This window comes from Centrocercus urophasianus, unplaced genomic scaffold (genome assembly GCF_019232065.1).
Source record: "Centrocercus urophasianus isolate 14NV4802_14NV808 unplaced genomic scaffold, USGS_Curo_1.0 seq_16, whole genome shotgun sequence".
Lineage (NCBI taxonomy): Eukaryota > Metazoa > Chordata > Aves > Galliformes > Phasianidae > Centrocercus > Centrocercus urophasianus.
This window is the reverse complement of record NW_024884711.1, coordinates 43,100,356-43,122,689: the sequence shown is the minus strand read 5'-3', so window position 1 is coordinate 43,122,689 and position 22,334 is coordinate 43,100,356. Positions and strand designations below refer to the sequence as shown.

Genomic DNA, 22,334 nt, shown 5'->3' with positions numbered 1-22,334 from the left:
TTATACAAGTGTTACAGGATTTTACACAAATCTCATTTCTGGATACAAGATACCTGCAGGGGAATCTAAACAGTCTTTGAGGTTTTCATGAAACATGTAGATGTGGCCCTTTGGGACGTGGTGGTGGTGAGTTGGCAGTTGGACTAGATGATCTTAGAGGTCTTTTCTGACCTTAATGATTCTGTGAATCCAATGCTTGCTCATCTGAAATGAGGAAGGCTGTTAAGCGTAGGGACATTGGGACTAGATGATCTTAGAGGTCCCTTCCAAGCCAGACAGTCTGTGATTCTAAGTACTGCTGTGTTTATGCCTTTCATCACACCAAACTTGCCTGGATGCTTGACCCTTGGGCTGCACTGTGGGCCAGAAGATGCAATAGAAGATAGTGACGTGGGCTGCTGGTTATAAATCAGACTAGCTTCCTGAGAACTGAAGGGATGGTGATGCTCCCTAGTACTGATGGATGACTTGTGAAACTCTCAGCTGACAGTCAGAATTTGTAGAGGTTTAAAGCTTTGGAAGTAAACTGTTATCTCAATGATTGTAGGAAGCAGAGAGAAGAGGAGAAACCCTGTAGTTGCCTTGAGGAAAAGGTAGTGGGGTGAGTTCTCGTTGTAAGATTAAGGAGGACACTGCTGAAACTGTTAAGAAGAAAAGAATTGGTCTGAGTTCAGTCTTCCCTCCTGAGAGATGCTGTAAGGATCAATCCTTGTTAACTCAGATATTTGATAAAAGTGCTTGTTTAAAATGCTGTGATGCAAAGCTGTGTCCTTTATATAGAGGCCAAGAAAAATCTCATTGCCAATAGACATAATTTTTCCAGGTTTTAATGCTGACACTACAAAATGATCCCCCGTCTTTGGAAACCGGTGTGCAAGATAAGGAGATGCTGAAGAAGTATGGGAAATCTTTCAGGAAGATGATTTCATCGTGCCTACAAAAAGACCCTGAAAAAAGGTGAGACCTGATAACAACAAAGTAAACTTAAGAAGAAACAACCCTCAAGACTCATTCTGTTTCATTTTTTAAAGTGGTGCACTCTCTGCTTCTCTAGCCTTATGAATGCAGCAATGTGTGCCTGCAAATTCTTTTGGCTGTCCTTACTTTTAAGGATAAATGTCTGGCATTGTGCCTTGCCAGGGCACACGTCTTTCATTTGGGTTAATGAGTGCATCCCAGTCCCTGCTAGCATAGGGCCCTTCTCCCCCTTGCCACCACCAACAGGTGACTGAAGTTCATGTTTTGTTTCTCCTCAGAACTGCTCTGTCTTTATAAACCAGAAATTACGTGTTGGGCAATGTGTCCTTATTTGTGAAGCTTTGCAAATAAACTTCTAAAAACTTGCCAGCGCAAAGAAGGCTCTCAGTGTAGTTTTGACTTGATTAATTATAACTCATGTTTATTCTGGGGGCAAAATACCAGAAAAAAACAGTGGCAAATTTTACCTAACATGTTTTCATCAATACACATTGCTTAAGTCAGCTGATGGCACTTTCAGTCTTATTTGCAACTGCAACCTGACTGCTCAGTGGTGGTAGAAATATTGACCAGGACGTGGTGCATATGTTGTGGTTGGTTCCCAGGACAGCACTGTGTCACTGTGTGATGGCACTGTGTGAAGCCACATGAAGGTCTTCCTGTCTGGTGCTGTTTAAAATGCACAGCCCATCACGTGGGAAAGCTCAGAAGATGGTGAAAGGAGCGTTGGATCTGCATTAAAAATAGCATTCCTTAAAATTGCAAAGAAAAAAAAAAAAAAAAGTATTTCCACAGGTCATTTTTTTTAATATTTATACTTTTTAATTTTCTTTTTTCTCTCTAAGTAAGCTAATTCTGGAAAGGGAAATGTCTCTTCATAAAATATAAATTGTGGAGATATTTTCCAGTTCCTTCCTGTGCCGGATTCTGGAACAAAAGCTTCTCACACATCATGAGATGGATGGGAGGGGGGTTCTCTCTCTTCTAACAGTCTTTACATTTGAAATGCTAAAGGAGTCCAGTAGAGTGCTTGATAAATGCACAAAACACATTTTTCCCCCAGCTTGATATTATTCTTTTTCATTTTTCAAGCACATCCTATCCCTGCAGGTTAGAACGTGTGATTAGAATTAAACATAATTACTTCCAATCGTGGCATCCCCCATCTCTCTTCTCAAGCACCACTAAAAACTACTGTAATCATCTTTACTATGGGAGCAGGAGGTCTGCCCGTGAAGAGCAACCTGCAGAATCAGATACGTTTATGCAAGCATGCAGGCTGTTAAAGAAGAGTTACTGAATTGCTTTTATAGTGTTTTTGCTCACTTGTAATAAGGTCTCCCCTGCTATGAGGTGAGAGGCTTCTCTGGCATAGTCTGAAGTGAATGCCCTTTTTAAGTCAGGAACCACACAACGTAGGCAGTTTGCAGTAGGGTAAGTGTTGTAAGCTGCTGCTTTCTCATGGAGGCCTGAATTTTTGGAAAGCAGGGGCAAATGGCTGTTTCTTACTTGTCAATGTTTGTCCTAACATGTAACTTAAAAGGGAGGAGCTAATTACACATATTTATAATGAAGCATCTCTGGAATAAGTCTGTCACTAGCACACGGTAGGTACTGCACTCCTTCAGTAGGTGATGATCCTTCATCTAAATTCTCAGCAAATTGCTTCTGTGATTCTGTCAGCTAGGCTGTAAGAATAGGAACAGGGCTTTCTGCTGAGTGAACTCACAGTAGGCTTTGCTCAGAATACACTGACACTTAAAAGAATGTTTGATTACACTGACTAACTCCTAGGGCAGCTAGGAGGTGCAGGAGGTGATGCCCTTATGAGATGCAGCAACCTGTAAGACTTGAGTTGAAATGGAAATTTATAGTGTTTCTTCTGTTTTTATTGACAGACCTACAGCAGCAGAACTTTTAAGGCACAAATTTTTCACAAAAGCAAAGGTAAGGAAACTCTTCTGAAGCTCATCTGTGCAGAGGTTGTAGAGGGGGACTGGTCAGAAGGATGGTGAAAGCTTTACTGATGTGAATGTGAGCTGTTCCAGAAGGCCAGAATTGCTGAATGAGTCGAATGGGTCATTGCGAACACACAAAATGAAATCTCTCTTCTGTACCTCCTTGTGTTTGCCACTACTAGGATAAATTATTTAGAAATTCTTCAGCATTTAAATGCCTTTCAGTGGGTTTGAGGATTTTTCCTTCCCTTGTAATGGTGCCATTCTTGCTGTGTGTCCACACATAAAGGTGTCTGGCAGTAAATGGAGCTCATATTTATATTTTAGTAAACTATAACCTGTCTGCATAAGTCTGTATGCAAAACAGTGAATAAGACCCCCGCTGTGTGGAAAGTTGCCTCATGCTATAGAGATAAAAAGTGAAAATCTCATGATGTAAAATAACAGGAAATTCCCATTCGTAGCTGTGAAGCAAACTGCTTGAGCATGTATCCACAGGTAGCTGATAGAGCATTGGGGTCAGCAATTAATGACAGTAGGTCTCAGCTCTCAGATTAAGATGTGTACAGTAGCCACGTAGAGTTTTTATGTTATAATGGGATTTTAGGCAACTGATTTGCTTGCAACTTGTTTACTGAGAGCATGCTTGGTGTCCAAAGTGACAGGGAGATGGCTTACACATTGCTAACCTTTCTGTACTTGGCTGATGCCAGTTTTAGTTCATGTTGTACTTCATTGTGTATAAAATTGCCTTTGTGCTTTCATTAAGCTGCTACAGAGTCACATATTTGCATAGGCAGTGATAGAAAAACATGATTGTAAATGAGGCAGTGCTTAAACCCAGAGGGAATAATGCATGCTAGTCAGTGCTCAGTGTTAAATTGCCTTCAGCCATTGGCCTCTGCCAAACTGACAGCTGTAACCTGAGGATGAGAAAGTCCAACTTCTGTACGCTTTTGAACCAAACGTGAAGATAGTTTATATAATGTAAAGTATGTTTTGGTAGTGCTGAAAGCCACGTATCAAAATGTGGCAGTGTGTGTCTTAAGGAAATGCAATGCCATAGATCCTTACAGCAGTTTCAGTATTTAACCTGCTGTGATTGCTGCCTTTGCTCCTGCTCTAACATCACATGTTGCACACTTTTCCAGCCACTCAAACTGCTGCTGCCCCAATACCTGTGGGTAGGGATTCCCATGTCCTTGCCTATCTGACTTCTGAGAGGTGCCTTTGGTAAGACAGGCATAAATGTAGGGGTAAGAAACAGCAGTGTGGCTTAGATCCAGGTGCTGTAGTACCTGCAAAGAGCAGGATATCAGATGCTGCTATGTAGTGAGCACAGCTGTGTTCTCCAGTAAATCAGACAGAGTTTTGCTCAGTTCCTCAGTTGTCAGTTTCTTATCATCTACCTAAGGAAAATGCAACTACTAACTTAGAAGGTATTTAGGATAAAGCATCATACGTTGTGGTACAAAGGAAGGTAGCAGTAAAATTGTCCTTATAGTTGATCTGTCTTTGAGAGGAAAAGAGGGTGAAGCATATAACAAACTATGTTATTAGAAATTATTTTAAACAGCTTAGTTATCAGATGCCCTGAAGGAATCAAAGGGTATTTCTAGCAGTGTGAATGTTTTGTTATTTTCCTTTTTTTCTTTTGCAGAATAAAGAGTTTTTACAAGAGAAGATGTTACAGAGAGCACCAACAATTACTGAAAGATCCAAAAAGGTACTGCAAAGCTGCTGGGCTCTTGCTGTTACGACTGTACTAGTTTTTTAATGAGCGTGATTGTAGTGCAGTATTTCCTAGATATAGCTAGATGTTCTATTAAACATTTGAACACGCTGACTGAAGATGCATTTCTCCTTTTAAAACAAAACAACAACTCTAGAAGCAATCTCCTTGACCTGTGTGTTCTCTGTCGTTGTGCTGAACAGGTGAGGAGGGTCCCAGGATCCAGCGGGCGTCTCCATAAGACTGAGGATGGCGGCTGGGAATGGAGTGATGATGAACTAGATGAAGAAAGTGAGGAAGGCAGAGCAGCAATTTCACAGCTCAGGGTGGGTCCTCAGACTCCAACAGCTTTGTGTTGTGTTCTAACTGTAGTATGTTTAAATATGCCTGGCATGGGTCAAGCTTTGTTCTAAGTATGATGCGCAGTAAGTTGTTGTTATCCCTCCCCTCAAGTTTGCAGCCAAACCAGAGAAAGCAGACTGAAGGTTGAAGTTCTTACTGATATCTTTTCTGTAGTCGTTCTGGGGCACAGCTGGTCTAATTCAGGGATGTTGAGCATAATTGAGAGCAGGAATTCAGACAGCGTGCTCCCAGCTTGGTATGCTCATTCACTTGAGCTTAGGTATTCTTTGTTTTTAAGGCTACTGTCTGTTTGAGGTGCTTTCTTCTGGAAGGGTCAGGAGAGATTTTGTCCTGCACTCTTCAAGATGGAACTGGAATCAATGTGGCCTGTTCTTATGGCTGATGTCTGAAACAGAATCGAGTTCCTTACTCTCGGTTACACTGAGATCTATTAATCCCTAGTAGAAAATCCCATTGCATCCCTGAAGTTGCAAACAGGAAGTAGGTCTGGCACTTGAAAGTCCCCCCCGCTACACACCTTGTCCCCACAACACATGCAGCCTATCCCCTAGGAACGCAAATGAGACATGCATAGTCTTCCTCCCTCTAGTCAGCAGTGCAGAATTTTCACTGTAGTGGCTTTCTTGTGTTTTGTGTTTCCTTCTCAGTGAAGTAGGCAGCTTGAAGTGCATTTCAATTGTTCTGCTGAGTTCTTGAGATAGGAAAGGGTATCTAGAGGAAGATCTTCAATATGGAAAAAAAAAACCACATTGGGTTTGAAGCATTTATTCCTTAACAGCTTCCACTTTTCTCATCCTTCTGCTGGTGTGATCTATGTAGAAATTTAATATTTGAAGACATATTTAGTTCCTTTAGCATCTTTCAAAGTCATAGGTTTTTCAGATAGCTGTTAGTATACCAATTCCATGTAATAATTTGTGTTAACAGCTATGTGACTTTTAAGAGCTCGCTGTATCCACTCCTTCCTGCAGTTAAGAAGGATCTCTTGGTTCCTGGTGGGTATTACTGAAATTCTTTATAAGCTCAAGTCCTCTAAATCTCTCTTACAGACTAAAATACAATCAATCTGTAGGATGGAATACTGTAAAAAACCCTAACTATTTCAGAGGTTAATTAGAACCTGCTCTATCTTCTCAGAATCCTATCAACTAATCCCACTTACTGTGTTTTGAACAGTTCTTAGATGTTTCATTCCTTTTACACAGAAAAACACATGTTTACAAGCTCCTTTTCAAGTTACTTTGTTTTCTTGCTTTTCTTGGAGCTTTGACACATTTCCTTGTACTACAGTCTTTTCTCATCTCTTTAACGGGACGTTCCTGGCCTTCACTTTTGGACCCTGGGCATCTGTGCAGCCCAGAGGGAAAAGCACAGGAGCCCCTATGCACCTCTTCCATTTGATCCCCTTTTTAGACTTGGATCTAAATTGCAAACATTTGTTACAAATACTGTGATGTTATGGAGTATTAATTCTGTGTTCTGACCATATTTCAAATGCCACATCAATTCCACCTGCCTGTAATCCCTTCACAGTTTTACTGAATTGGTGAATAGTGTGAGTTCAGACTGTAGCCTTTATTCCTGCTGCACCTGAGTTTTACTGCTGTCAGCCTTAAAGGATGGCTTATTGCCTGACTTTACTTGCTGAAGTACTTCACTACTATCTTCTATGAAAGCTTTACATAAATAGTTTGTATTTGCTGTCAGTTTCCACTGTACAGAAAAAACAAGGTGGATTTAATACATAAAGTGTGTGTTTTACAAATATGTTGCTGAGTCTGCACCAGAAAGCAGACAAACATTAACACTAAAAAAGTTTTCTGCCTGTGTGCATGTATACTTAAGCATGCCCTCTCCGATCATCCTATTTGTGCCTTAAGTAAATGTATTCTAATATTTCTCTTATTTCCATTCTGCCTGTTCATGCTTTTTCCTCAGTTTACCTCTGTTTGCCTTTTATCTGGGCTGGTTAGCTGCAGGGCAGGGCTTGTGTCCCATGCTTGTCTGTCCAGTGTCTGACACACTGATCTTTTGGACAAGCTCTGAGTTATTCCTTGAGGCACCCGGGTGCTCTTGGATGTGAACTTTCTGCCTGAGAGAACAGCACTAAAGCTGTGGCCTGCAGATGTGGAGCATTGCTGTTTACCTCTGGGAGCAATGCCGTGTTTTTCGTCTTTGCCTGGTCGCTGTCAAGTGAAGGCTTAACACATCAAGATGGATTTCAGCCTTTACCCTTCCAGGTTGGATTTCAGCGTTTACCTTTCCAGCTGCATGACTTCTTTTTCCTGACACTGTCTGCAATTAGTCACTGTGAACGAGCTGTTCCTTCTCCTTCTGTCCAGATGGCTTTTTGCAAATTGCTATTCTCTGAGTAAGACTGTTTCTTTTTCTCTAGTGAGATGCCTCTGGGTCATACATTACAAATTGTCCTGACCTGTACCAGTTAAGTCATTGGCATTGGCTGTTGCATAAATTGCCCCTGGTTTAGTGGCATGATAACTTTTGTTCTGTTGGACTCATATCAGGCTGTCTTTTAGGCTCTAGGTGTAGAACACTCATTTTGTTAATCCCAGTGTGGACCTATCTAATCTCTGTACAGTAATTGGACCTGTTAGAAGCCAAAAATGCAGGCTATCTTAATTGCAGAGCTTTTCAGGAATTCTTGGCAATTCCTTTCTGTCCATGTGAAATAATTGATGCTTGTTGTCTTTGTTTACTGATAAGCAAAGATTGACCACATTGCTTTGACTGCACTTTCCTTCCCATTACGCTGATTTTTGTTCCACTGCTGAACTTGTGCATAGCTGTCAGTTTTCTGCTCTCTCTCAGGGAGAGCATAGCATCATGCAGAGTCCAAGAGCAAGGAGAAGCAGGAAGATTTCTCTATGAAGCAGCATATATAAGGCTGTTGTTTTTTTCTCAAGACTTTGTATGGTTTAAGCAAGTTAGCTTGCAAACAGGTTCTCTAAATATCAGCAAAGGATATGTTTCCTATGGCATTTTATAAAGCAGACTTGTTTATCTTTTTCTGTGAGATTTGGGTAGCTTAGAATGGACCTTGCACAAGCAGTTTGAGTTGATCTTGAGTTTTCTTGAAGAATGCTTGATCTTGATATTGGTTAACAATTAGAGCAGCTTATGTACTGTGTACCACTGTATGCCAGCTATAGCTCCTGAGACATGACTGTGTGTTTCTGGATATTGTAGTGTGATTAGATTGCCACCAAATTGTGGCTTTCATTTCATTGTACATATTAATATCTATGTGTAATTTAAAAAAAAAAAAAAACAGTAAGTTTTATACATTCAGTACAACTCTGACAAGTCCTAGTTGATAAGTGTAGTTTCTGTCAAGGCAGTGACAACCTTTTCTTGTTGGTTTTTTTTTTTTTTCAGTCTCCCAGAGTGAAAGAACCTGTACAGAATTCAGAGGTAAATATTAAATGTGAATGTCTTCCCAAATATGGTAGCTTCTTATTATTTCTGTCATAAATACACTGAGTAGGAATCTCTGCTCAAAACTGTGAAATAAATCTCTAGTAGTATTTGATTGCAAACAAAACTTAATTGCAGTTTGTAATCTGCATTCAGCTGTGTCCTGTGCTTCTTACATTAGGAATATTAGTATATCTTATCTTTCAGTGATAAAGACTGCTTATTTCCTAGAGCATGTACTGTGTCTTTCCTTTCCCTACTTGTTCTACTTTCATCTGTTTTCAACAATTGATTATGAAGGGAAGTCTCAAGAAAGACTGCAGATCTTGTGGTATAATTTTAAGCTAACTCTGAAATCAAAAATGAACCCATAATCCATTTGGGATGAATGTCTCCGTTGTGATACATCCCTTAATATATATTGTGGTTTGAAGATCTAATTCCCAGGCTTTAAGCATCCAAGGTGAGTTATGTTTCCTACATAACTGTGGAGGGAGTTGGAGGGCACACTGCAGAAGTGCCATCAAGTTTCGAGTTCTTTGGCCATCATGTCAAAACCAATTATTCTGTTTCAAATATGTGGAGTTAAGAACAACAAAAAGGTTAAACTTTAACTCTCCTCTCTCTCTCCACAGTTAAATTGTGTATACGTTTTCTTGATAAGGGACTATCTTTAGTAAGTGCAGTCCCAAAGAGTTTGTTTTATATGCTTTGAAGAACTGGTGCTGTGTAGAAAGGTAGTTTTCACTTGAATACCTAAGTGCTCTGACTCTGACCTTTGTTTTACAAACATAAATTATTAATAGATGCTAAAGTGCTTTACAACTAGCAGAGTTGCTCTATTCTGACTGTCTGGCTAGTAGGATGTATAAGTAGGCTCAAGCCCAAACTCTTGAGTTATTCTTATTCAGACACCTTTTGCCTACAGCTATTCCCATCGGCTGAGCCTTCAGCTCCTTCACTCAGTGCTCCAGCACAGGCACCTACTCAACTACCTCAGGCTGCAGGACCACCACCTGCACAACCTCAGGCTGCTGTACCTCCACCTAGTCAGGCCCCTCCAGCAGCCCCAGCAGCAGCTCAGGTAAGATCAGTAACCTTTTGTACTGCCTTTCAGCTTTACACTTCACCATTCAGTTTGAGACATGAAGAAATGAAAGAAAGCCTTGACAGTTGCTTGTCTGGAGTTGCACGAGTGCTGCTGTTTACATAGAAGTGACAGCTGGCCTGGTAGCTTGTAAAAGGAAGACAGCTAATGTGAGCTCAGCAGTTCTTCTGGTGAAACTTTCACTGTGGGTGAGCAATGATTTATGTTTTTATGCCGTTAAGGGAGTGCAGTGTTTGCTTTAAAGTAAGGTTAAAGGTAAGAAGGGAGAGTAATTTCAGTGGCAGCTGCTTGTTCCTGGTGTTTGAGGACAAGTTTTTAAGGTGCACCACAAACAGGTTCTGATTCTGTTTGCTCCATCATCCTTGCAGTCTGTGGCATTAGAATGGAGAGAAAAATGAAAGGAAGAAACTAGCACTTGTAGGTTCTCCACGCATCAAAGGAGGGACAGGGGACCTAGGTTTTAACTGTCTTCGTAGTAGTCAAAACTAGCAGAGAAACTCTATCTTTGGGGAACTCTAAATCTTGCGGTATTTTCAAGCAAATCCATTTCAAGCTGAGAGGGGAGAATTGGGAATTTAAAAGCTTGACAAGCCCACAATTAATTTCTAACTGTATCACTACAAATTGTAGGTTTTAGTTCATATAGGCAGACATGCCAAAATTGGAAAGAAGCTCTAACTTGTGTTAAAAAAAGGCCAAACTAAATAATTACGGAGATGCTTGGAACGTTTCTTGTGGTTAAGCACTGCAGAGTGTGCCAAACTCCTGAGTGATGGCACCTCTTCATAAAAGACACTAATGTTCATATTTGTTGATGGGCAGAAGCTGTCTCTGTTGGATGGGTCCAAGGTAGCATCACCCACTGGCAGATGCAGGGGGAAGAAACTTGGCAGTGTTGGTCAGAAAAATAACTTAGACTTGCTCCTTCCTAGAAACATTTCATTGTTTTGTTTTAGAGAAAGAGAAAAGATACGTACATCGCTTCACTGCGGTCAGCTCATGTTCCTGTTTACAAAACCATTAAAGACACTGCATTAGTCATTAAACAAAAACAGTGGAGATGAGATCTGTCACATTCTTGGCTATGTTAGAAGTAGCTTTAATGCTTAAATCAAACTTTCACATCTCTTGGGGGGGGGGAAAAAAAAAGGCCAGTATTTAATCCCTGAATTCTATGCAGCAGTTGAAACACCAGAGCAACAGTGAAGACCAGGACTCATCAGTTCAGTACATTGATGTTGCCATGTTGGCCTCAATTAAAGTGCTTTGATTTTCGCTAGTAGAATATCCTGTTCCCTGCCACTATGGCCCAATAGCTTATTTATTGGTAGCTTGTCCTGTGTTGAACTTTATGGTGTTCTTCCTTATAGCTTTCCTTTGGTTCTTGTAGCTTGTTCACTCCCTTTATGCAGACCTCTGTGCTTTCTATGAACTTCTGCTTATTTTCACTGGTAAAGCTTACAGCTTCAGCAGATCCCAGACTGTGGTCAGTAGCTCTGAGCTGCATTGGTGGCAGAAGAGCACCAACAGATGGAGTAGAATATGATTCTGAAACAAAGGGTGATAATTTTCTCTCGTGAAAAAGCAGACGATCTGGATGAAAGAAAGAACGTGGTCAAGATTTCTAGGCTTAAATTCTCAGCTAGGCTTTGTCTGTCCTGTTACTGCAGATTTAAAATCCCTGGCTCAGCATGTGCAGCACAGATAATTTGTACAGAGAAAGAACAATTGACTTTTTTCAGTTAGAGTGGGTTTTTGGTTGCTTTTTTTTGTGGAGTTTGATTAATAATTAATTCTTCACTGGAAGTATCACAAGTGCTATAAAGATGGATCTTTCCTACTGGAAATCTGCTGCTGAGCAATATAAAATGCTTTGACTGCAGGTACCAGTAATTACTCAGAACTAATTTAAAAGTGAAAATAAGTAGCTCCTTATAAGTAACTCCTAAAGTCCCCAGTTTCACTAAAAAGTAATTGGGAGTATATCCTAATCTACCAATTAATTTTTTTCCTGTGTACTCTTCACAATTGTATCACATTTGTAAGTCAGATATTTGGGGCAGAGATTAAAATGCAGGAGGTCTTGAAGTGCCTGATGAGTGGCAGGCACTTCATGATGAGGATGAGTGCCTGAAAACCTTAATTTTTTGAGGCAAAACAAGCACTCTCTTTACAGTTAGCATCTACTCTGAAGTTTCCTGCTAATTTGACATTTCATAAAGTTGTGTAGTATTTCCTCTTCTAGAGACAATTGCAGAGAACATCCTGATTTACTATTTAAGCACAGAGCTTTCCCGTTTCATTCTGTCTTGATTTTCATTGTATTGTCAGGACTCCAATCATGAGTTAAATGTTTATTTTTATTCATAGTTGATTGAGTCTATTGCTAGTTTTAATGGTAGAGAAAGGAAGCATTAGTCTGTTTTAAAATAACATAATCCTATTGCAGGCCCCACCTGCCCCTGCTGCAGCTCCGATACAGGAAGATACAAAAGTCCCCATCAGCCTTGTGCTAAGGTTAAGGTAAGGACACATAACTGATCTCTTATGTCAAAGTGAGTCTTTGTAGAGAGGGACACTGGAAGAACTCTGTAGTGCATCTTGTGTGCCCCTCTAGTTGAAAAGCCACGACCATGTATTGTTTGTCAGCTTAGATCTATTCACCGTCTGAAACTGGGACTAAGAAAAGCAGTTTTCATCTCATTGGCTTCTCCAGTTTGACAAGAACTAGGTTGAAGAAGGTTTTGATACTTGAATACATCTCCCTAAACTCTGATAGTCCGGGAAGGAAGCTGTGTTCTCCAAAAGAGGGTCAGGGACCCAGGGATTTTGGCCATGTGCCTCAATAGCCAGATAATCCAGCACAACTTCAGTCGGCTAGTTCTGAGATTGAAGAGCTTTTATCCAATTCAAGACATGGGTTCTGGGTCACGTCCCTGGAAAAGGCAGAAAAATGGTTATAAGTGCACTCTACCATCATTTCTCATTTAAGGAATCTGCCTCTTGCTTCCATGGACATCTTGGTTGCAGATGGGCACTTGGTTGGTTCTTCTGAGCATCGTATCACAGTTGTTCTTGGGTGGCTGCATCCACAGAATGAGAGTGCTTGCTTCCTCTGAACGTTGTGCTCCAGGGACAAAGCTGCTCATAGCTATGAGTTGCTGACAGTGGAACAGTGTGGCACTGTACCAGAGAACTGACACTCACATATTGTAAACTTCTGCCCACTCCATGCTCTGTGAAGTAGACAGGAATGGTGTTGAGAGCTTGGCTTCCAGACGCACAGCCGAGTGAATGGTTTCTGCCATTCAGGGAGGAAAAGCATAGTGAACTTGAGTTTTCTTCACAGACCAATTCTTTGCTGGTAGCACGGTGTTCTCTTGAACATTGCTTAGAGCAATGAAATGTTCTCTTCCATGTAACGTTTTCTTCTTCCCACAGGAATTCAAAGAAAGAACTCAATGATATCCGATTTGAATTTACACCAGGGAGAGGTGAGCTGGTGTGACATTCCGGTGCGTGAGGGTGGTTTGGTTAAAGGGACCTTTTGTGTTTAGTATTGTTCAGTTGTGTGTATGGAGATGCTGTGAGATTGTCTGCCTCTTGTGCCTTCCTACAGGTATTCCAAGGCTTGACTTATGATTGAGCTGTTAGCTCAATTGAGCACTGCAGCTAAGAGGCCTCTCATGTAAAACTGTTACAAATATGACTGAGTTACAGCCATTCCATGCATTTTAGCTTGCAGTCTGGAAGCATAGCTCAGAACTGAATTACTGCACTGCTGTAAGCAGTAGGCTGGTTGACGTATGGAAGTGTGTGGTTTTCCCCTTTCCCTTCTGTGACCTTTGATCCCATATTAAAAATGAATAGCTAGAAGAAGAACTGATCTGAGAAGATAGCAATGGAGATATTACAGAATCACAGAATGGCCCAGGTTGGAAGGGACCTCAAGGATCATGAATCTCCAACCTCCCTGCCACATGCAGGGCCACCAGCCTCCCCATTTGATACCAGACCAGGCTGCCCAGGGCCCCATCCAACCTGGCCTGCCTTGAACACCTCTAGAGAAGGGGCATCCACAAATTATTAGTTTGCTGGGCTTTCCCCTTCCACGTGAATGATCTGTTTCCCTACCAAGTCACCCTTTTATTGTGGAGTAGACATACAAGCCTAGAACTTGCCTATGTAAATGTCTGGCTTGCAGCAGGTTGTCCTTTAGGCTGCCTCACTACACGTTGAAAGACACCTCTTCAATAGGGTGTACTTAAGGAGTGCCCTGAATTGGGTGAGTGGACTTATTTTTTTTTACTGATTTTGAAGGGAACGTCTCAGGTGGTTGTGAAGGCCAAGGGCTCTGAAAGTTTAGAGTAGCCTCAGGATTTGCCCTGACAAGAATAGGGGAAAAAGAGCAAGCCTGGAACTGCACAGTCATTGCAGCTCAGAAAACAGAACTTTTCCAGCTCAGTACAGACAACATTTTTTGGTCAGCATTAGAAAAGTTAAACTTGAAATGAAAGTTTGCAGCTTGCATACGCTGTCTCATGTAAATAACATTTTTGCTGTTTTTTTGTACAAGCTTCTAGATTTCTGTGTGAGACCTGTGTCAGCTGGACAGTTTCTTTTGTATGGTTACCAGTTGCTGTGTTTCTCCCCAACAGATACTGCTGATGGTGTGTCTCAAGAACTAATTTCAGCAGGGCTTGTTGATGGCAGAGATCTGGTAATAGGTAATTATCAATTGTTTCTTCTGCTCGAACCATTTCAGTCATTTCTGCATCTTTAACATGACCTGATGAGTGGGTGCTAGGAGAGTTCTCCATGGCCTTGATTCTCTACCCCAGTGGCTGTACAAAACTGCTGGTAATTCCAGTGTGCCTAAATATATTTAGGCAATCTTTGGTTCACAAGAATAGGGTCTAGTTGAAAGGATTACAAAGCAAATGTTCCCTGTAATGTGAAATGAAAGTTAATCAATGCATTAACTAAATCAGTCTCATCTGACGTAGGCACTGCCAAATTGCTTCACAAGCCTGTACTGCTGATAGGTTCTGCACAAAGAGAGGTTTGGGACTGGAATCAGCCAGGCTTTTTTGTTTTAAGGCAGGCTGTGGAAGGAAGTATGAAGCACTAGTGCATGCAGTGCACTTGGGCTAAGACAACAGCATGTGTTGCTGCTGCACTCAAGTGCATATGAATAACTACATCCAAGAACAGCTTCCTAAATAAACATGCCCCCTTTATGCAACAGGTGGGATTTAACTGCTAACAGCACCCATATATTTCAGCTACAGAAAGCAGAACTGTTCCTGCAATATCTGGAAAGGCTGCTAGTGCAAAAGTAGATGGGTTTTCAGGCACATTTGGAAAATTGTTACTACTAATTAGACTTTGAGGGGAAAAAGTACTTTTTCAAAAGAAGCACTGTAACAAAAATCTTTAGATTTAAATAAACTGAGTCTAACAGAGGCCAAAATTTTTTGTATCATTTTAAACTGTTCTAAGTTCGACTAATATAAAGAAACCTTATGAGTTTGGGATGGTTTTTCTCTGGCCAGAACTAATATTTGCCCATTTTTCTTGTGTGATTTCAGTTGCAGCTAATTTGCAGAAAATTGTGGAAGAGCCTCAAGCCAACAGATCCGTCACTTTCAAACTGGTATTTATTCCTGTTCCCTAATTGCACAAGCTGTCACTTGCAAAGATAAAACATTGCATATAGATGCTTGTGGTGTCTACTGTGGGCATCTAGTGCATGCACTCTAAAACCTCCTTTCCAAAGCTTCTACTGGTTGTCTAATAGTAGGCAATGCAGGCTCCCATCTTGTCCTCTGAGCAGGACCTGGCTTAAAAAGCTGTGTCAGATGATGTGCTAACACGGAGCTTCCCTTGCCCTTGCCTGACCTGTAAGCATACAAAAATGTTACAGAAGGGTGTTTTCTGGGTCTGGAAGTTACACAGGCCTGGAAATGGCAAAAATATGTCAGGGCAGGTAAGTGGGCAAAAATGTCAGTGACTCCTTGAAGGAGGAGAGTGTCAGAGAAAGAAGAGAAGGCTGATGGGGGATACCAAAGGCAGAGAAGAAAGGCTAGAGGAAGAGAGATAACAGCAGATAGTGAAATGCATAGATAACTATAGTGATAAAGCAAGGGTGTAACCATTTTATAGGCAGTGAAGCCATCAGTTATGTTACTTCTGACCCTTTCCCTGAATAAGCTATCCTTTTCTCCCTGTTTAGTGCATGTATCCCTAGCCAGAGCAGATACTGGCAGAACTTCAGTCCCAGCTCTTCTTAGCTCAAAAAATCCCCAAAAACAAAGCTCAGTTCTAACTTTGGGTGATGCTGGCTGCAGTGCAAAACTGTCTTGTAAGTGCTGCCTCCATAAACTATGTCTGTTGTACCTCATAGTGATACTAAGCATGGTGTGAGTCATGAGGCAGAGCATGTGTGTTGCTATTTGGATCTCTGTTCCTTGTGTTCCAGGCATCTGGTGTTGAAGGCTCAGATATCCCCGATGATGGCAAACTTATAGGATTTGCACAGCTCAGCATCAGCTAAACAATGGCCCCAGGAGATGATTCCCAACAGAGAACCCACGTGTGCATATTTGTAATGCTTCTGTTAGCCTAAAAAAGAACCACTACTGCCAAAGAATTGAACTACAGCCCCCTTCCTAGAAGCTTTAACATTCTCCTTAATAGGATCACAAACCTTCCTGAGATTACCGATGGCGTTTACACCTTTTGTAAACAAGTCTCATGTTTTTGTATGTCATCTCAAACATGCAGATCCAACATGTCATTGCCTGCATGTTCATGTTATTATTGCCTTACTTTAAAGAAAAATACTACTGAGTACGAAGCGGGGGTTCCACTGCTCTGATGATCTCGCCTAAATGTTTGCTTACATGTGGTTTCATTTTTTTCACTTGCTATTTTTGCACAAGTTTTAATACCGAACAGATCTTTTGTTTTGTTTTTTACCTGCTTCTCCTTCCATCTGAAACACCAGTGTACATATTGCTTGTGTCACCTGGAGTGCTGAGAAATCTGCTTCTCTTCAGCTGTCTTTTTAAACTGCTTGAACGCTTGCACCTGAGAAGGCAAGCCAAGTCTTAACCCACAGGAGGGAGAGCCTTCTTCCCTTGTGTTTGTGTTTTTGAGAAGTTCCTCGACTTCAGAGTGTTAGAAGTCAGCTTCCCTTTGTAAACTGCCTTAATTTTTTTTTTTGTTTTTTATCATTTGGGTTCTCTCCACATGAGTGCCAGGCGTGGCATGACGGCTGAACCTCTTAATTTACGTTAAGCAGTCCTTCCTCAAAACATGTCTTTCAATCTACATCCTTAGATGTAGTTTGTTCTTAAAGCAGAGCAACGAGGCACTGCTGTCTGGAAACTGGTCTTGCAGATGATCAACAAACTCACCACTCACAGTCAGAGGGAGAGGAGATCTGTGTCACTGCGTTTGGAAAAGTCGCGCGTGGGACTGTTCTTGAGAGCCAGTCTGCTGTGCCTGGCTGTGCGAGTCCTCCCTGACGTGTTTCCCGTCCCTTGCAAACTGGTACCCGTGGAACCATCCCTGTCGTGACTTACAGCAATAAAGAACTGCCAGCAGAGCAGCATTACTGGGCAAGCGAGCGCCGGGCTGCGTCCCTCCTGCACTGAGCGCTGGGGTCGTCAGCCTTGGCGGCGGTCCGAGCCTCCGTGTCTGATCACGATGTCACCACAACCCTGTCACACGTACTTAGGTCTTCTTTCTATGTGGAGTTGAATTGGAATTTCTACAGGAATAACATGAATTATACTTGGAGTTTGATGGGAGACGCTTGTAATGCAATACGTGAAGAATAAATGGTGTTGATTTCTTCTTTTCTCTCTTACAGTTTCACAGTTGGCCTTTGTAACTGCTGTTGGCTCTGGAGTGTTTTCTACACAGCAGTTGTAAGCCTGTAATGTAACACACAGACGGAAACGTGTTTGGTTTCCCTCAGCCAGCAACAATGCAGAAACAGAGTGTTGAAGCAGAACGAGTGGGTTCAATTAGGACATTTTTTATTTCTGAGTCTTCTGATGAACAATCTATATTTATATATTTTTCTTGATGAGCAGCTGCGGAAGCTTCCTAAGTTGTGCATGTTCTTTTTGTACTGCCCGTGTCCCTTTTAGTCCGTAGGTGGGTAGTGGATATGTTCCCATAGGTGCTGCCAAGTGTCTGCAGCCCTGTTGCTGGTGAATGAGAAGGAGATGCAGAGGAGGAGGAGGGTCTGAGAGTTGAGAGTGCCCTGGGGTGCTGAGCAGAGGCTCTCAACAAGCTGAGGAAGTGGATATCAGATGTTGGGGAGCTGGTGGTGGCTGGGTTTGGCCAAGTCTGCATGCACATGCATGTGCCAGCTCTTACACATCTTTGTGTTACTTGACATGGAACACTCCCAAAGGCTTCCCCCAGTGAGCTTCCTGGCTTGGGAAGAGCAGGCTGGCATTCTGATTGTTTGTGTCACCCCATGGGAAATAGGAATGTACTGCAAACTACTAGGATGTGGAGATGAGGCAGTCTTGGTGCAGCACTGCTTTTCCTTTCTGCCTGCATGCTGTGGGGGACTGCTTGTTGGTTTGCATCCTGGTGCTGAGAAAGGTAGGACTTGAACTGCCCAAATGGAACAATGCAGCCTCTATTTATTAAGTTATTCCTCACCTTCCTAAAGCCAGGATGTAGAGTGTGAGCTCACACTAACCTGAGGCTCCTTAGTTCTTTATTGGAGAAAATGGGTAAGGAAGAAACTGATGTCACTTGCTCTGTAGTTCTCCAGACATTTTGGGTAGCAATCCAGAATTTTCACTTGGGCTCTTACAGTGCTAGACAACTGTCTTTTCTGATGTTGTTCCAGTAAGTGCCAATGCTGTTCATAATTGTTCTTCAGTGTCATGAATTTGTTTTGTTTTGGTTTTTTTTTGTGAAATTTCTGATCCGAACCTGGAAGCAGGTGGTAATTTTAAGTTTGTTCCTACTTTTAAGGACAATGCTCTGTTAATGAAATGGATCCTCTTCACGACTTTGGTGTATTGTAGATTATAATGAAAGATGTAAAATATTCAGGCTTTTTTTTTCCCCCCTTTTTTTGGACTTTGTATTTTACTGCATGTCTCTAATTTTTAATCAATAAAGAACAAATTGTCCGTTGTCACCTGTGTTGGCTGTGTGGTTTATGTGTCTTGGGGAAGGGGTTTGGGTGGCATTGCACAGCCTTGGGCATTACTCTGGGGTAAGGGTCTGGTTCTCCTCCAGCCTCCTGTAAAAGCAGTGCCCAGCCCAGGTTCTCCCGTTATTTTATCCATCATAAATATAAGGAAATACTAGAATATCCCGAGTTGGGCTTCTGGGCGCTTTTGGGCACCTATGGAGACCCTCACAGAGCCTCACCTGAGGACAAATGCTGCTCCTACCTCAGGGAATAGGCTGAACAGAGCTGCTCTCATGTTCACAGTGATCATTTTAATGCATTTTGAGCTGAGGTTTGACGGACTTGCCTAAAGCAACACTTCTGTATGTCAGATTTCTACCAACCACGTGTGCCTTCCCCATAGCTCTGCATGCAGCCCACACTAGGCTGTGAGGTGGCCAAGAAGGCAGAATCCCACGTGTGCCTTGCTCTTGGTAGCACGGGGAAGGAAGTTGTAGAAGGAAACGGGACTTCAGCGGTTAGGAGTGCATCCAACCAGACACCTTTTCTCCAGCTCTGCCATCCATCAGCATTGCTCTGTTTTCTCCCTTAGACTTCTGCCAGCTCTGCAGAGCGGTGTTTCAGCCTCTGAACTTTGAATGGAACTGATGGGAGCAGCTCAGCATGTTGGCAGATGCAGCACCTATGACTGATGTGGACAAGAATCCCAGTATCCTGGCTGCGGCAGAGATGTGATCCAGGTTCCCAAAACAAGGATTCTCCATGCTTTCCCTTGTAACAGATACCCCGTGTTTGTGGGTGGCACAGAGATGATTAATGTATTACATGGTGTACTTAGGACAGGTAAAAACATTGGGTGTCGAGTCTATCTGGAAGAGACGTTACATATTTGTAGTGCCTGCCTACGTCTGCAGAGTTTATCTTGAGATTAAATATTAATTCCAGTCCTCGGGAAAGTCTGTCCCAGCTCTGTCCTCTTCCAGACTCAGCTCACAATGTCGGGCATTGGGGAAAATCTGAAAGCAGCTGGTGAATTTGGGCCGTTTCAGAGACGGCTGGTGCTGTTCTCCTTGTTTCCATGCCTCAGCCTGGCCTTCCACCAGTTCTGCCAGCTCTTTATGGTTGTGGACGTGCCTCATTACTGCAACACGGACTGGATCCGTGCTGTCGGCCCCAACCTGACTGAGGAAGAGCAGCTGAACCTCACCCTGCCCCGGGATGCGAATGGGGACTACGAGCAGTGCATCATGTACTCGCCTGTGGACTGGGACCTCGACTCCATCGTGGCATACGGCCTGAATGCCACGGAGAAGTGCAGCAACGGCTGGGTGTACCCCACAGCACAGCAGCCATCCCTGCTCACCGAGGTCTGTATGTCCTTGTGATGCTTTGGGGACGTGGGATGGGATGGGAGCATCCTGTGCTGTAGGTTGGTTGAAGATGAAGCCGGCTGTGGTGCAGCTGGGCTGAGATTTGCACCAGGCATTTTCTGGGGAAAGCTGGCTCCATCACTCAGATTGCAGCTGCGGTCCTTGTGAGGTTGTGTGATTTTAATGGCCGTTGGGGCTACTGGAGGAGAATCAAGGAGCCACGGGCTTATAGAATGCTTGGATTGGAAGGGACCATAAAGCCCATCTACTTCCTACCCCTACCATGTGCTGATTGCCCTCCCACCAGGTCAGGCTGCCCACGGCCCCATCCAGCCTGGCCTTGAGCACCTCCAGCGATGGGGCATCCACAGCTCTCTGGGCAGCGGTGCAACAGAGATAATAGAGACTATATCCTTAGGACTGGGGTCTCTGCTCCCAGGGGCTACAGTGAGAGCTTGTGCAGCCAGCCCATGCCGTCTGGGATCAGAAGTGCTGCTCAGTTGCAAAAGCAGCTCTGTTCCCTTCCCGCAGTTTGATCTTGTGTGTGACAGGAAGAACCTGAATGACATCTCACAGTCCGTCTATATGCTGGGAATGTTCCTGGGAGCCATGATCTTTGGACTGTTCAGTGACAGGTGAGGAGACACAAGCAATTGCCCAATCTCTATGCCAAAACAGCAATGTGTAGGGCAGCACAATGCTCCAGTTCTGGCTAGCCACAATACCCTGTGTATTTTGTCACCAGCTACCACAAAATTATAGTGACCCTGACCAAAGTCCTCAGATCTTGTAAAGTCATGGCCAACAGGATGGTCCAAAGAAGGGCACGATGTGTGGGAACTGGGACAACACTGAACTTCACTGCCCTCAAGAGAGGACATGTGTGAATGGTTCCCAAATTGCTGGGTATCCCTTTGGGCTCTCTGTGGTGCCTCTCTGGATTCTTAGAATAATCTTAGTTGGAGGGACCTTTAAAAGCTATCTAGTTTAACTTCCCTGCAATGAACAGGGACGCCTACAACTAGAAGAGGTGCTCTGAGCCCCATCCAGCCTGACCCTGAATGTCTGCAGGGACGGAGCATCCTCAGCCTCTCTGGCCAATCTGTGCCAGTGCTTCCCCACCCTCGCTGAAAAACACTTTTTTGTTATTACTGTTTCCCCTTATGCTATCACAGCACATCCTGCTAAAGAGTCTGTCCCATCCTTTCTTACAGCCCTCCTTTAGCTATTGAAGGGCTGCTCTCAGGTCTCCCCAGAGCCTTCTTTACTCCAGAGGAAATATCAGCTGTCATCTTCTTCCTCCACAGGTTTGGCCGTCGGCCAGCCCTCTTGATCTCCATCCTCCTCGAGGGTTTGTTTGGTGTAGCAATTGCCCTTGTACCTCATTTCTATGTATACTTGGCCTTCAGATGTGTCGTGGGGGCTTCAGTGTCAGGGATCATGATGACCTTGCTGGCCCTAGGTGAGTAGGATGCCCTTCCCTAGAGCAGATAGATGTGGCCTCCCACGATGCAGTGGAAAAGGTCTGCAAGGAAAAAAAACCTCATCCTGCACATCTTGAAAAACTCCCTCCCAAACGAATGCCTTATGTTCTAACACGTCCCCGTGCAATAGCTCAGACTGGCCTTTTTTGCCCTGTTTTTTCTCAAGGCTGAGAGGACAGCATGGGTATAAGGGGAGGCGATGTAGCTCATGAAACTCTGCTGACTTGTGTATATCTAATGTCTACACTATGGCTTTGAATCTTTGTTCTTTCCAGTTACAGAATGGGTTGGTGTCTCCTATCGACCACAGGCAGTTCTTCTTTCTCACTGCTGTTTTGCTATTGGACAAATGATTTTGGCTGGCTTGAGTTACGGTATCCCAAACTGGAGGTTGCTGCAAACTGTAGGATCTGCTCCTATATTTATCCTTTTCCTCTTCATCTGGTAAGTGGCAGGTGGGCAGTGAACTCCTTGCAAATATGACAGATGCTGGAGGACCTTCTGCAGAGCTCAGCACATCTTCCTGAGCCACGCACCACTGAGAGCAGCAGCTGCTTTCATTTGGGTCCTCAGATGTGGCCTCAGTGCCCTAAATATAGGGCTGGGAAGCCTGAGCTGAAGCCATGTTTATACTCCTCCATCACACATCATGCATGTTGCTGGACCTGGTGGCAGGGAGATGGACTATGAGGAAGCTCAGCAGGTCACAGTGCTGTTTTCTGCTCTCACCT

The 22,334-nt window shown here is 43.1% G+C and overlaps 2 protein-coding genes across 2 annotated transcripts in view; both read left to right on the top strand.

Moving 5' to 3' along the window:
• Nucleotides 1-17,447, top strand: part of OXSR1 (oxidative stress responsive kinase 1) — an 86,674-nt gene extending 69,227 nt beyond the window's left edge. Inside the window, exons 8-18 of the mRNA XM_042816829.1 lie at nt 824-957; nt 2,877-2,925; nt 4,597-4,662; nt 4,872-4,994; nt 8,428-8,463; nt 9,395-9,550; nt 12,024-12,097; nt 13,016-13,068; nt 14,233-14,301; nt 15,166-15,230; nt 16,056-17,447. Coding sequence (XP_042672763.1) covers nt 824-957; nt 2,877-2,925; nt 4,597-4,662; nt 4,872-4,994; nt 8,428-8,463; nt 9,395-9,550; nt 12,024-12,097; nt 13,016-13,068; nt 14,233-14,301; nt 15,166-15,230; nt 16,056-16,130 — 900 coding nt within the window. The 3' untranslated portion in view covers nt 16,131-17,447. The remainder of the gene's footprint in view (nt 1-823; nt 958-2,876; nt 2,926-4,596; nt 4,663-4,871; nt 4,995-8,427; nt 8,464-9,394; nt 9,551-12,023; nt 12,098-13,015; nt 13,069-14,232; nt 14,302-15,165; nt 15,231-16,055) is intronic.
• A 2,265-nt stretch (nt 17,448-19,712) lies between these two features.
• On the top strand, nt 19,713-22,319 carry SLC22A14 (solute carrier family 22 member 14). The gene is made up of 4 exons (XM_042817178.1): nt 19,713-20,116; nt 20,651-20,754; nt 21,427-21,581; nt 21,879-22,319. Exons 1-4 carry the CDS (start codon nt 19,745-19,747, stop codon nt 22,049-22,051), a joined length of 804 nt encoding a protein of 267 aa, XP_042673112.1. The 5' UTR covers nt 19,713-19,744; the 3' UTR covers nt 22,052-22,319.
• The last annotated feature ends 15 nt before the right edge of the window (nt 22,320-22,334 follow it).

Coding starts and splice junctions, on each gene's coding strand:
- SLC22A14 (XM_042817178.1), top strand. CDS start 19,745: ATGTCGGGCATTGGGGAAAATCTGAAAGCAGCTGGTGAATTTGGGCCG. Junction 20,117..20,650: donor AGCCATCCCTGCTCACCGAG/GTCTGTATGTCC, acceptor CCCTTCCCGCAG/TTTGATCTTGTGTGTGACAG. Junction 20,755..21,426: donor TTTGGACTGTTCAGTGACAG/GTGAGGAGACAC, acceptor CTTCCTCCACAG/GTTTGGCCGTCGGCCAGCCC.